The sequence below is a fragment of the Diabrotica undecimpunctata genome, chromosome 1 (genome assembly GCF_040954645.1).
Source record: "Diabrotica undecimpunctata isolate CICGRU chromosome 1, icDiaUnde3, whole genome shotgun sequence".
NCBI classification, from domain to species: domain Eukaryota; kingdom Metazoa; phylum Arthropoda; class Insecta; order Coleoptera; family Chrysomelidae; genus Diabrotica; species Diabrotica undecimpunctata.
The window spans coordinates 4957509-4971697 of NC_092803.1; the positions used below are offsets into that span (position 1 = coordinate 4957509).

The following is a 14189-nucleotide window of genomic DNA, read 5'->3' on the forward strand; positions in this document are numbered from 1 at the left end:
AATTTCTTTTCAATCTTACTTACTGTTGACTGCGTTATGGATATTTCTGGATATTTATCATAAAATAAATTACACACTTATATCTGAGTTCGCGATTTGTCTGCATATCCAATCATCTTGAATATCTAAATTCTTTGTTTTACACTCAAATTTATTTCTACTTCAAATTAATTTTTAAAACTAGTAGTAGGCTACTTTTTTGCCATTGATAATAAATAATTTATTGTCTAAGCGCATATCTTTTAAATTATATCCATTAGACATCGAGTATTATACTTTTTTGGAATCAGCTCATTTTTATTGATCTAAAAATGTCGATGAGCCGATGACGTCATCACCTTAATGTGTATAACCTTTTATAACGAAATTTTGTTGTAGAATGTAGAAAATTAAACTTAAAAATCGACGTGTTTTAGATTTTTTTAAAAAAGATTTTTATATAGGAAATATCTAATTTATTCCATACTTTACGAACACACTGTATATTATAGCAGTGGCATAAATGTCGCTATGTCGCTAGCGGTTGTATACACAATTTTTTAGACAAATCTTAGCTATTTTAAATCATTTGGAAAACATATAAAGAGACATTTTTATGATTTTTATATGATCCGTTCCTTTCGCCATCGTCACGTCACATCTCTACCGCTAAATTCAGTTCTCCGCGAGTTTCTCGCCTCGGCGTTCAGCAACCGGGTACCGTGAACCAAAACCGTGGTTTCTTGCCATTTCATACTCATTAAACCACGCCATATGTCACTCAAGGTAGTGAAAAAACCGCTGAAGACACCAACAGCGTGACAATTGTCGAATTCAAGAGTGCGTGTTCTTAATCACAATTATAATAAACCTGAACAAGTTATACACTTAATTGTTTAGCAGATGCTACAGGATCATGTCAAAGCAGCAGGAAATGAAGTAGATAGGAAAAGAAACTATTTTGTTGTTTAGTTATCTGGAGGGTTAAGTGATTTTTCCTTTATTTATGGTTTTGTGTAATGTGCAAGTGACCAAACAGTATATCAAGTTGTTCTTTTGATTGGATTTTACTGCCGAGGAGATTTTTTTAAAGATGTTGATTTAAAAAGGTAAGAAAATTGATTTTCTCTAAAATTTTTACAGCTTTTTCAAGCCCCAATGTATACTTAAAATAAATGAATCGTACTATTTTATTCCGGTGTATTTTTATCAAATTAAAATAGAGGTAAAACTTATTTTGAGTATTCAACACTAATCAAAAATTTAAACAAAAATTACATCAGTTCTTTGAAAAAATCTGTTAATCTGTTAAAAAGTTAATACATGTAAGTACATTTAAACTGTTTAGGACGTTTCTCTTTAAACATCAGAAATATTTTTTTCAAATTTAGCTCTGTTGGTAGATTTGATAGAAGTTCTTGTTACATATTTTGTGCTATGATGACTAGCACACCCTTTGAATGAAGATATGCGATCCTTTATTTTATTAACAATACTTACAGGAACTTTTCTGGGACCATTTCTATGTAATCCTTCGGTGGGTGTATCTTTGGAGGCTATTCCACTATTTTTCAAAGATTTAACTAAGAACTTGATTTTGTTTTTCGTAATACTATGCAAGGCTATAAATTCTTGATGACATACGTTCTCCACGAGTACGATATTTTTTGTATTGGAGTATCTCATCTTGTATGTAACAACACAATCTCCCAAAGTTGCTTCGTTCTCATGTTTCCTAGGGCGTCTCCTTTCCACCGGTACAATGCTTATCAGCCCACACAAATACAGATTTTGTTCATTAACAGAGGTTATATTATTAAATTCTCTTAAAATTTGTTGTTTTGAAGCCTGCGGAATTTTAGCAAAGCAATGTAATCACTTGCTGGAACACTTCGTCCCGAACTCATGGTTCTGTGGACGCTGTTTTTTGTATAGATCTTGGATTCGGCCATATTTTGACTTTTTCTTAGAACTTCATACATGTTTCACAACATCTTCATGTTTACCCTCAGTTTTTTCACTCACATCCATTGTTTACATCAACTTTACTTAATATAGTTTTATTACCACACTAAAATGAGCATTGTTATGACTGACCGTGTAATTGATGCCGAAATAAGGTAGCCGTCGCGTCTCAATGTTTCTGGCTTAGCTTGTTGTTTTCCTATACCGCGTGCACTTAGCTTACTTTTGTTATGTATGGGCATATATTTATAGACTTTTTCTCGTGATTTGTCTTGTTATTACTTTATTTAAAGGTTTGCGAAGATGCAAACTTGCATTTACTACAAGATGGCGTAAAAAATGTCTTTATCCATGATGATTTTTTATATATACAATTGGTTTAAAACGTGTTTAGACCTTGTCCGATGTCCAATTTCCATTCATATCGATTGTTCCATTGTCCATCTCTAAGTTCTTTGGAGCTCATTAATTTTTTTACTCGTTAATCCAGGTTTTCTTTAGTCTTCCTCTCTTCTGTCTTCTGTACCTAGCTGCTTGTTTCGGGAGTCTATTCATTACCATTCACTGTAGATGCCCTTACCATATGAGCTGTTTTTTTTGTATGTAATCCATTATTTTAACCCTAAAAATGAGGTTAATCAACTGCTTAATATTCTCAATACTGGGATACGGATGTAAATTTTGGACTTTGCGACAAACGGAAAGAAGAAAGATAGATGCCACTGAAATGCTTTGTTGGAAAAGAATGTTACGAATTTCGTGACAAATATTTTAATTTTAAATGAGCTAAAATCAGCAAAATGCTATTTAGTAAAGTCCATCTCCAGCAATTAAAATACTTTGGACATGTTATAAGAGCAGACACAGTAAACATAGAAAGACTTATTATCCAACGAAAGGTAAAAGGCAGAAGAAGATCCATAAAAAGTTGGATCGATCAAAATTATAGGAGTATACAAAAGACCTATCCATGAGTTAAAAGAAATGACCAGAGACAAAGATCTTTGGAGACGGACAGTATACGACATCACGATACCCAATACACTCCCTTTTGGGGGTTTTAATATTGTTCTGAAGCTATTTCTTGTAGCATTTTGCAGTAGATACTATTTTATTAAAAATAAACCACAATTGAAGGTTAAAATAAGTACTTTCGTGTATTCGATTTGGTGATCAAGACTATCAGCGGACATAAAAGTATGTCCAGGTTCGAAGTAGGCTGGTACAATTGTCCATTCATATTATTATATTATTGGCGTCCCTATGAAACTTTAGAGAGACGTAGAGTAAACTAATAATATCTTCTTTCGAACGTTTACTAATTCCTTCATGCCAAACAACATCAAATGGCTAATAGTTTTCGATAGTTTGCCCAGATGGACAAGAATTTCATTAAAAGCTATTAACCTTTCTAATAAAATAACTTTTTTAAACTTATCCATTCTTGGCAGCATGGTGACTTTTTGTAGATCGCAAGAAACACTCGATTTTCAATTTTTTGCAGATACCGCGTTTTAATTGAGGACAGCAGTTTAATTGTGGCTGATTACCCAATAGAATAGTATCTGCCTTCGGGGGGTCAGGATTGAAGAGACAAAGAGAGCTCCATTTATTTATTTATTTATTTATCCTATGGCAATTACAACACATTTAGAACAAAAATAAAAACACTAGTAATATAGGTATATGACAAACTTTAAATAGTTACAAACAAACATCAAGTGTATTAATATAATCAACTGACTCTGAAGTTGCAAACAGGAAGTCTTCAGGGCTACCATTGTAGGATCTTTAGGGACACTCTTCAATAATGTGGTCGATGGTTTGGTTCTCCCCACAGTCACATTGAACAGACGGGTTCTTTCCCCATTTATGTAGCATGTATGCACATCTGCCACATCTGGTTCGGATCCTATTTAGAGTGGACCATGTTTTGCGTGAAAGATCAAAACCTGGTGGCTTGTGGGTAATGCAGGGCATGTTATTTTGCCATGCGTTCCATTCTTGTGACCATCTATTCGTGATGTTGAACTCCTCATGTATCATTCTTGCCGTTTTCATTGGTGGATTTCTACAACGGAGACAGGTATTTCGTGCATCCTCGGTATCTTGGTGGATCGGCAAGTTTATATTGTTCATGGTCTATTTATATTCACGTGTAAGTGCATTAACTCATCGTAAATGTGGAGGTGGGATGTGACTTAATACTGGAAGCCATTGGGTGGGAGTTGATCTAATTGTACCAGCTATCATCCTCATAGTGCTGTGCAGCTGAGTGTCGACCATTTTTACTTGTGGTATATATTAAGTGCGGTATTTTCAAACCGTATGTTGAGTTCCTTTCCAGCAAGTTTATTCTTCAGGTGAAAGCAACTAACTTCTGTTTTGGATGCATTTGGTTGAAGTCGCTACCTGCGAAAATATTTGCCCAATATAAGTCTGCCATCAGAACTTCTTTAGACTCTTCTAGTGTTCTACATCGTGTAGTGAGGGCCCAGTCATCGGCGTATCCGAACTTTCTTGATTGTGTTTCCGGCATATCTGCTAGGTATAAGCTAAATAGTAGTGGAGAGGGCACTGACCTCTGTGGTAGTCCATTCTTAAGTTTCTTTGGTGGGCTGATATCTGTGCTCCTCACTACTTGAAACATTCGGTCGTTGAGCATGCTATCTATTAGGCGTGCTATTGGTTTACAGGGGATTGCACGGAGAATTTTGTATATAAGGCCCTCTCTCCATACTGTATCGTAAGCTGCCGAGAGATCAATAATTGCCACTGATTTAAGTCTTCTTTGAAAACCCGCTTCGATGTAGGTGGTGAGTGACATTACCTGGTCCGCGCAGCTTCTTTCTGGTCGAAAACCCGCTTGTTCCACTGAGATCACCTGAAACAGTTCTGTACTGATTCTATTATATACAGGTATGGAAATAATTTTTCGGAACATACGAATATCAATACAATAATATAATACAAGTAGATTTCTTGATTTGCAATTAACCAGTGTACATTTCAAGATAACGTCGCGATGTGCCGTGTCTAATTCAATTGTTCGACTGGATATGCTGTACCCACTGAGTTCTCTGTAAATTAAAATATTATAACGTCGCGATGTTTTAAAATTAATTCGTTTGTTCCATTGTAAACCTTATTACAAGTCGATTATAGTCGAACAAATAAATTCATTTTAAAACATCCCGACTTGATATTTGAAATTTACACTTGTTAATTGCAAATCAGAGAACTCAGTGGGTACAGCATATCCAGTCGAACAATTGAATTAGACACGGCACATCGCGACGTTATCTTGAAATTTACACTGGTTAATTGCAAATCAAGAAATCTACTTATTGTATTGATATTCGTATGTTCCGAAAAACTATTTCCATACCTGTATAAGCCTCTCTAATATAAATATAAATATAATATAATATAATATAATAAATATAAATATAAAATATAAATTTGTAGATGGCAAAGAGAAGCGCAATTTGGTCTGTAGTTTTTTAGTTTGTCGGAGGGTTTGCCTGGTTTTAGTATGGCTATTATCCTAGAGCGCTTTAGTTCTTGTGGAATATTTCCAGTTTCCATGATGTCTGTGAAAAATCGAGCCAGCCAAACTTTTGTATACTTGCCACAATTTATTAGGAATTCTGGGTGAATATTATCAAATCCTGGTGCTCTTGCTGGCTTAACGTCTTTAAGAGCCTCTGATATGTCTTCGCTGGTGAAGGGGAGGGAATACTCCGTTTCTGTGGCTACATGTTTTAAAGTTTTAAGTTCATTCTTTACGTAGTTGGTGTGTGCTTTATCCTTTGTTGCCCTGGATTTTTTTACTATATGTGATGCTACGGCATCTGGCTTTACGGCTGCCTCTCGACATTTCGTACGGACACCACTCCCTAATTTTCTTAGTAATGAGCATGCCTGTCTGCTTGATTTCTGGAAGTATAGACTTTCTACTGTTTCGGTCCACTTTTGGCTTCTAGCGGCGTTTAGGCTGTACAGTAGTTCATACGCTATTTTTTGATCGCCAGTTTCAAGAAAGCTCTGATATGATTCCTCGCTATTTTCAGACCAGCCAGGGATATATTCTTTGCGATAGCCTCTTGGTATGTGTTTTTTGGCTACACTTTTGGCACGGCACCAACAAATCTGTGGTAGTTTTTATTATTAGGTGTAATCCACCCTAGGCATTTAGAGCTCCATTATTGTACGCATATTGTATTGCATGGGAATAAAACTCTCGTGCTTTCCTTGATTCCTTTCTCGAAATCCTTAGCATTCGCCTTATTACGTCCAGTTCCCTATCTTTTGTCTTTCTTTGGTTTCTCTCCCTCTCTCTTAAAATCACGTTTTATATCCAAATAATAGCATACTTTTTACCAGAGTTTCATAAATATTAAACAGTTCTCTTAGTTAAGTATATAATTTTTCCAAAAAAATCCGTTAATTCATCTAAACATCTATTTCTTCTCGACTATATATTGTTCTGAATATTTGTATTCATCAACAATTATTGTCTCCTTGTTATATAATAAAAGATTTGCTGTATCTTCTTATTTTTTTCTTTTATTAAGTTTTTTTTTCTGATATATTTCTGATATTCTTCTGATTATTTATGAGAATTGCAAACGAGTATTGGGCGTGTATATTTTTTCTGAATATTTTTTTAATATAAATTCTTTAAGACATTTAACATAACAGCATTATTGAATCAATTAAAAATTATTTATTAATTTTTTTGCACATTTGAATTTTTTGTACAAAGTATATTAATTGCTGAACATAATATAAAAAATGTTAGATTTATAGTCATTTAAACGACCGTTGTTAATTATTCATAAATATGTTAGCTGATTTCTTAGCGGTTTCTTAAGCTCGGGAGTCATAAAAATCATTCAACCAAAAATACTAAAGCCATATGTAAGAATATAAATGGCAATTAATAATTTATAATGTAGAAAATAATCTATCTAATGAAATAAAGAGATATTAATATAGGTAATTATAATAAATTTTCAATCGACGATATTTATTGCCTTGAATGAAATTTGCTATCTTTAATGTTGTGAATGATTTAATAATCTAGAACTGATTTATTGTTCTCTACATATAGGATGGTCCTTAAGTAATTGTATAAAACGAAACAGTAGATTCTAAACTTTAAAATATTGCGATTTAAGCCAACTTACTTACTTATTTCTATCCATATTCCTAATAGGAATATGGCGATCTCTAAAACAAAAGGAATGAGTCCCCTCGTGGGTAGACCATAGAGTAATGGTAAATCCCACTCCTTTGGAAAAAACGACAGCTTCGTGAAATCTGGGGGAAGCAAGAAATCGCTAAAAACTACACGATTGAACATCGCAATTCTAAATATAAAGTCCTTAAGCAAAGATGAAAAAGTCTACCAACTAGAAGAAGACATCAAGGACCTAAAATGGGACATAATTGGTCTAGCAGAGGTAAAAAGAAAAGGGAAAGAGTACAAAACACTAGAGTCCGAAACGTCCTATATTACAAAGAGCGAGAAGAACAAAGCCTAGATGGCGTAGGATTTCTAATTTCCAAGAAATATGCACATAAAGTAGAGCAATTCTTAGGAATATCTGAAAGAATTGAAATGATTAGGTTAAATGTAAACGAGAACATCTCCCTGAAAATTATTCAAGTATACGCTCCAACCGCAGCACATCCCGATGAGGAGATAGACGAATTTTATGAGAAAATTGCAGAAACTAGCACGAATTATCACAGCACGTATACGATGATAATAGGAGACTTCAACGCTAAGATCGGCAACGACTTGAAAAAACCGAAAACTATAGCTCTGGAGTTAGAAACTACAGAGAAGAAACCTTGGTTAACTTCCTACAAGCCCATAAATACTATGCAACACATTCTATAAGAAAAAACCTCAAAGAAAGTGGACGTGGCTATTTCCAGACGGAAAAACTCGGAACGAAATAGACTACATACTGTGTAACAAAACAGGTACCATACAGGACGTAACAGTAATAAATACTGCGTTAGTAAGTAGCAATCACCGAATGGTTAGAGAAACTAGAGATAAAACATAATAAAAATTGAAATAAATTTAGAAAAATTTAGAACAATATAAAAGCAACTTAAAACCCGCTAAAGTATTAAATATAGATAAACTTAGCTTAAATGAAATCAATGAAGTCATAACAAAAGAACTATTAAATGCAAGCTCAGAAGTGGCAACCGCTAACAGAAAACGAAAAAAAAAAATAATAATAAAAGAGGACATTAAAAGACATCAGGAAGACCGTATAGAACGGACAAATCATTGAGAAAAACCAAAAGCACCAAACCGAAACTAGGAAAGAAAAACATAATAACCGTTAAAAATGAACAAGGACAACTAGAAAAAAGTAAATCTAATATTGCAAACTCAATTGAAAAGTTCTACGCCGATCTGTACCGTTCCAGAAACGATCCCCCTAACTCCTCAAAGCAGAACTTGAAAAGGCAGGTAACAAATGTTCACTCAGAAGTGATGCCCGAAATAAGCCACGAAGAAATAGAAAGAGCAGTAAAAGAAATAAAAAGGAATAAAGCTACTGGAAGCGATGGAATCTTAGCACAAATGCTGAAGGAAGGCGGAGAAGAAACCATCACATATCTAAAAATATTATTTAATAAATATCTATTCCAAGGCAACATACCCGAACAATGACATACTGCTAAAATAATACTAATACACAAAAAGGGAGACACCACAGATCTGAAAAATTATCGACCAATTTCACTTCTTTCACAACTTTACAAAACCTTTACAAAGATTATTACAAACAGGTTTACAATTAAAATTGACGGATATCAACCAGTAGAACAAGCCGGATTTAGAAAAGGGTACAGCACCTGAGACCATCTTTATGCTTTAAAAATCCTAATAGAAAAGACTAACGAATACAATATCCCATTATGTTCGGCTTTTATAGATTATAAAAAAGCTTTTGATAGCGTAGAACTGTGGGCAATAGAAGAAGCATTACTCAACAACCGGATCGACTCCTTCTTCTTCTTCTTCTTCTTCTTAGCCTTCTGTCGTCCATGTTTGGACATAGATCTCTCCAAACTCTTTTCATCGGTCTCTATCCTGAGCAACATATTTCCAATTTGTTCCGGCTAATCTTTTACTGTCATCAACCCATCTCATCTGTGGTCTTCCTCTTGGTCGTTTATTTTCGTAAGGTCTTCAATCGATTGTCTCCCGTCTTATCCCGTAAAGTCTTCCGTCGATCCATCCAAGGAGACACAATATCTCCAAAATTATTTACAGCTACCCTAGAAGATATCTTTAAGTCAATAGACTGGAAAAATAAGGAAATCCCTATTACCGGAAGATACTTGAACCATCTTAGATACATAAAATCCCTAAAAAAGGACTAAAAATGAATTTCAGCAAAACTAAACTAATGACAAACCTATGATAAACATCGAAGGGACAGAGATAGAACACGTAGATGAATATACATATCTGGATCAAAATGTCAAGGTAAGCAAAGAAAATCAGACTGCCGAAATAAGCAGACGTGTAAAAATGGGATGGGCAGCATTCGGAAGACTCTCATACGTACTTATAAATAAAAATATACCTCAAAGACTGCGAACCAAAGTATTTAATTCCTGTATCTTACCTGTACTTACATATGGAGCTCAAACTTGAACATTCACTAAAATAAACATGGAGAAGATCAGAAAAACTCAGAGAGCTGTGGAACGACAGATGCTGGGTATCTCACTCACAGACCATAAAACCAATGAAAATATTCGTAATCGAACAAAAGTAAAATATGCTGTCGAACTGGCAGCTTAACTGAAATGGAAATGAACTGGACATAACGAACGTCTTACGGATGGTCGATGGAATAAAGAAATCGGGAATTGACGGCCATATGAAGCCAAAAGACCACGAGGAAGACCGCAAATGCGATGAAGCGACGATATTAAAACAACTGCAGGGCCAATGTGGAAACGTCTTACAAACAACAAAGATGAATCTTTTATTTTAATAGGTATGATAAGTTTGGTACTTAGATCGTCTTTTACGTTACTTTCTGGTTCATGGATTTGGTATCTTCTAAGTGTTTGTTGAAGATATTCAGGTCTATACTCTTATAGTTTTTTCACTTAGTGGCATTTAAATACACTGATGTTGATAGTTTATAGGTTTGTTAAACTGATCTCCTCCCTTCTTCGATTTCTTAAAAAATCTTTGAGTCTCTGAAGATTTCCTTTCATTTAGACATGATTCCACTTCCTGGCATTTTCGTTTTCATTTAGGCCATCTCCGATGCACTGATATTGGTATAAATATAGATAATCATTAAATTGTGTTAGACAACGACAAAAAAAGTAAATAATGTCATCAAATATTTATGTTTTACGTTTTTTACAGCATAGTATCATTTTAACTTTGTACAACAGATGTTTAAGACATTGGTTGAAAATAACGACTGCCACTAAAACTTTAATAATACAGTTTCTAGTGATAGTAAAAGCTGATATAAATATTAATTGACGAGTTAAAATGGTTATTGGGTGTACTAAAACATAACAAAGAGAAATTTAGTCGCTACTCAAGTAGAAATATTTTTTAATTGTATCAGATATAAGAACAACCGACCTACAAAAGTCAACTGGATTGTTAAACATGTCTAATTTTCATTTTTCTGATATTATCTCAAATTAAATTTCTAACTGTTTTGTAGAGAAAGGATTTCTGATCAAAATATATTTCGTTTTTTTTACAGTTATTCTAATCTCTCTTATTTTTCTGTCTTTGTGATTTATTTCATTCTTCTTTCGTTACATATATTTTTGATTAATTTTTCATATTTCTTCCCTTGGAATTTCTGTGGTATAACCATCGTTTTCATTCTCTTATGTTTCTGTCTAAGATCCAACTAGCATTAAGCCTTTTACGCGCCTATCACATCTAACTGCTGTACTAATCTTTTAGGACGTTAAAAGTCAGCGATTCTTTGCATTTTACATCAGACAAAAACATTTTAGTCTAGTTAGAACCATTACGATAAAGCTGACAGACAAAGGGAACCGAATTTCTGTCATTGTTCTTATAAGTGTGGAATAGGAAGAACTCGTATTTTTGAATTATTAAAACCGTTAAAAATATTACGCCTGTTTTTGTATATTATACTGTTAAATTATTTTTGAATACGGAAACTGTTAAGTCAAACATTAACAAACGTCCTACCCGAAAACAAAAAATTATTCTTAGGAAATGGATTTGCGCCGAAAACCATGAACTACATTATCAAACAACACTTGAGACTCGCGGTTTTTAATTGATAAACAATACAACGCCTTATCGTTGCTTTAAAACAAAATAGGAAAAATCATCTTTACAGTAAAACAAAATTAGTCTGAAGAAAAGTTTTAATAAGTAAAACGGTATAGTATGTTTATGCACGGTCATCCAAGAAAGTCCGAGAATTGGTGCCAAGTATCAAATGAACACATTTTCCTGTTCCGGTGATGGTTTTGTGGGGAGTGTCCGAACGCGGCGAGAAATTAACAACTGGACATTTTAACAAATGTAGTGGAGTTTCTAAACCATATATTGTTTCAAAATAGGCAATCGATATCCCAACAAGACTGTGCACCTGCGCATAAAATGAAAACAACTTAATCAGTGGCTTGAAAATTATATACCCTAATTCGTTGGTAGGGAACATATTCCGCCAGCCAGCTCAGACCTTAATCTACTTAACTACTAGTTGTAGCTATTTTTAGAAGGTAAGGTCTGTACACAACTTCACCATAATCAAGAGCCATTGAAACATGTTCTGGTAGAAGTTGTGTACAATGTGCCCATGGATGTCGTCCGTACAGTGATCCATGAATGGCCTCACAGACTTTTGCGCTGTATACAGTCAAATAGCGGCCATTGTAGTTTAAATTGCTTTAGTCAAATACCTTATATCAGTATTTATGGCAAGACTAGTTTATTTTTAAGTACCCAACATTCAGTGCCTTACATCGTAGTTGGTCTTGTATGGTTATTTACTTTTATCTGATTGATCTGATCCGATCTGATCTGATATGATTAAAACTATTATTTCACCATCTTTATTTGGCGGTACAGAAGGCAAGAGTTTGATACTGCCTCTATTTGGTCCAAAAGTATAAAACTATAAAATTTTGTGTGTAAGATATGATAGAAATTGACAGGTGGCTTACTTACCTCGAGCTTGTAGGCAAACAGCCATGTTTTAAATTGAAAATTCTGAGGGTGCTATTTATACAGATCCCAGATATGCAAACATAACTGACACAATGAGCACAGAGCACAATGGAAAAATGCTTCAATAGTCATGAAAGAAAGAGATAGCTAAACGAGAAAAATGAAAGAAGCAGCTCTCATCTTACTTAATGAAGAAAAGTGTGTACCAAAACCATCAGCAGAATATAACAGACTGGATACCAATATAACAAAAAGAAGTAAGCAACAAAAATATACCAACATACCCAAATCTTACACTAATTATTGATTCATCGTGATAATTATAGAAGCAAATCAGGGTAGCAGTGTTATATAAAATACTAAATTTAACAAAAAATTACGTGTAAAAGAAAAAACTTTGTCCAATTCAAATGAGGTTTTCTATTTTTGGTGGTAACTGGGAAATGCCATTGCTGAATATTTATTGCAATTAAGGCATGATTTCAACAATATTATATGGAAAAGTTCCTGCAGCACGAAAACTTAAATTCAGCTTAACAAAATCACACAACAATGTTCTCCTTTCTTGTTCTTCAGGTTACATCTTGTGGACGTTGGAGATCATACAAAAAACTTAATTTTATTGGAGGCTGCTATAAACAGTTTAAGCCTAAATCAATCTCTTTAAGCTCTCTAATTCTTCTTTTTAAATTATTATATTTAGGTCAACTCAAAATATGTTCAAGGTATTTAAGTTTCTTTTTAAGGGTGTTAATTATTTTATTGATTGAAGCTTGTTTTATTGTCATCATCATCATCTTGGTGCTACAGCCCTTAGAGGGCCTCGACCTTCTCAAGCTTTCTACGCCATTCTATTCTGTCCCTCGCTTGCATTTTCCAGTTGCCGACTCCGATCTTCTCGGCATCTTGTGTTACCCCGTCCATCCACCTTAGCTTTGGTCTACCCCGTCTTCTCATTCCTACGGGTTGCGCTGTTAGAATCTTTTTTATCATGTTTGACTCAGGGGCCCGGGCTACATGTCCTGCCCACTGCAGGCGGTTTCGCTTAATTATAGTGGTAATATCTTTACCACCAAACGTATGCTTGTAGATATTCTGCAGTTCAAAGTTATATCTACGCCTCCATACTCCGTTCTCACAGACCGCTCCGAATATCTTGCGTAGCACCTTTCTTTCAAAAATGGATAGAGCGGATTCATCTGTTTTCGTTAGCGTCCATGCCTCTGATCCATATGTGAGAACGGGGACTATCAGTGTTCTATACAGCCTTATACGAGTTTTTTGAGACAGCCGTTTGTTAGCTAAGTACTTTGATAGACCATGATAACACCTGTTTGCAATTATTATTCGCCATTTTATTTCCTCAGATGTGTTATTATTGGGGTTAAACGATGTCCCTAGATATATGAACTCTCTGACTGCTTCGAAGTTTTGGTCATTGATGATTAAATTTGTGTCAACATTTCCAGCTCTTGTGTTTGTGTTAGTCGCCATGAATTTGGTTTTATTTTGATTTATCTGTAACCCCATTCGTTCTGCTGCTGCTACTAGCTCGGTTAGGATTTCCGCAGTTCTCGCCCTAGTTCTTGTTATAATGTCCACGTCGTCTGCATATGCTAGAATTTGGACTGATCTATTAAATATTGTTCCCCTGCTATCTAAATTAGCGTCTCGTACAACTTTTTCTAAGGCGACATTAAAAAGCTGACACGCCAGCGCATCTCCCTGCCTTAACCCCCTATGTATTTGAAATGGGGTTGACGAGTCGTTTTGAATTTTAACTGCTGATAGCATCTTCGCCATTGTCACTTTTATCAAACATATGAGTTTTTTTGGAATTCCCAACTCATTCATAGCGTTGTAAAGACTTAGTCTTAAGACACTGTCATATGCCGCTTTGACAGTGTCTTAAGCTTGTTTTATTGTAATCTTGTTAAATTTTCTGCCTATTTTAGTCTTTCTATGTTTATAACAGTTATCACTTCTTATTATAGAGGCATTACTC

The 14189-nt window shown here is 34.5% G+C and overlaps 2 protein-coding genes across 2 annotated transcripts in view; both read left to right on the forward strand.

The window, feature by feature from the left end:
- Positions 1-753: 753 nt before the first annotated feature.
- Positions 754-14189, forward strand: part of LOC140444361 (uncharacterized) — a 52235-nt gene continuing 38799 nt past the window's right edge. Inside the window, exon 1 of the mRNA XM_072536112.1 lies at positions 754-1088. The gene's annotated coding sequence lies outside the window, so the exon portion shown is untranslated. The remainder of the gene's footprint in view (positions 1089-14189) is intronic.
- Positions 7388-7855, forward strand: LOC140448149 (uncharacterized). Its single transcript, XM_072541244.1, has one exon. The coding sequence runs from the start codon at positions 7388-7390 to the stop codon at positions 7853-7855; it is 468 nt and encodes a 155-aa protein (XP_072397345.1).

Excerpts from the sequence above, each read along its gene's own strand:
- LOC140448149 (XM_072541244.1), top strand. The coding sequence starts at position 7,388 with ATGGGACATAATTGGTCTAGCAGAGGTAAAAAGAAAAGGGAAAGAGTA.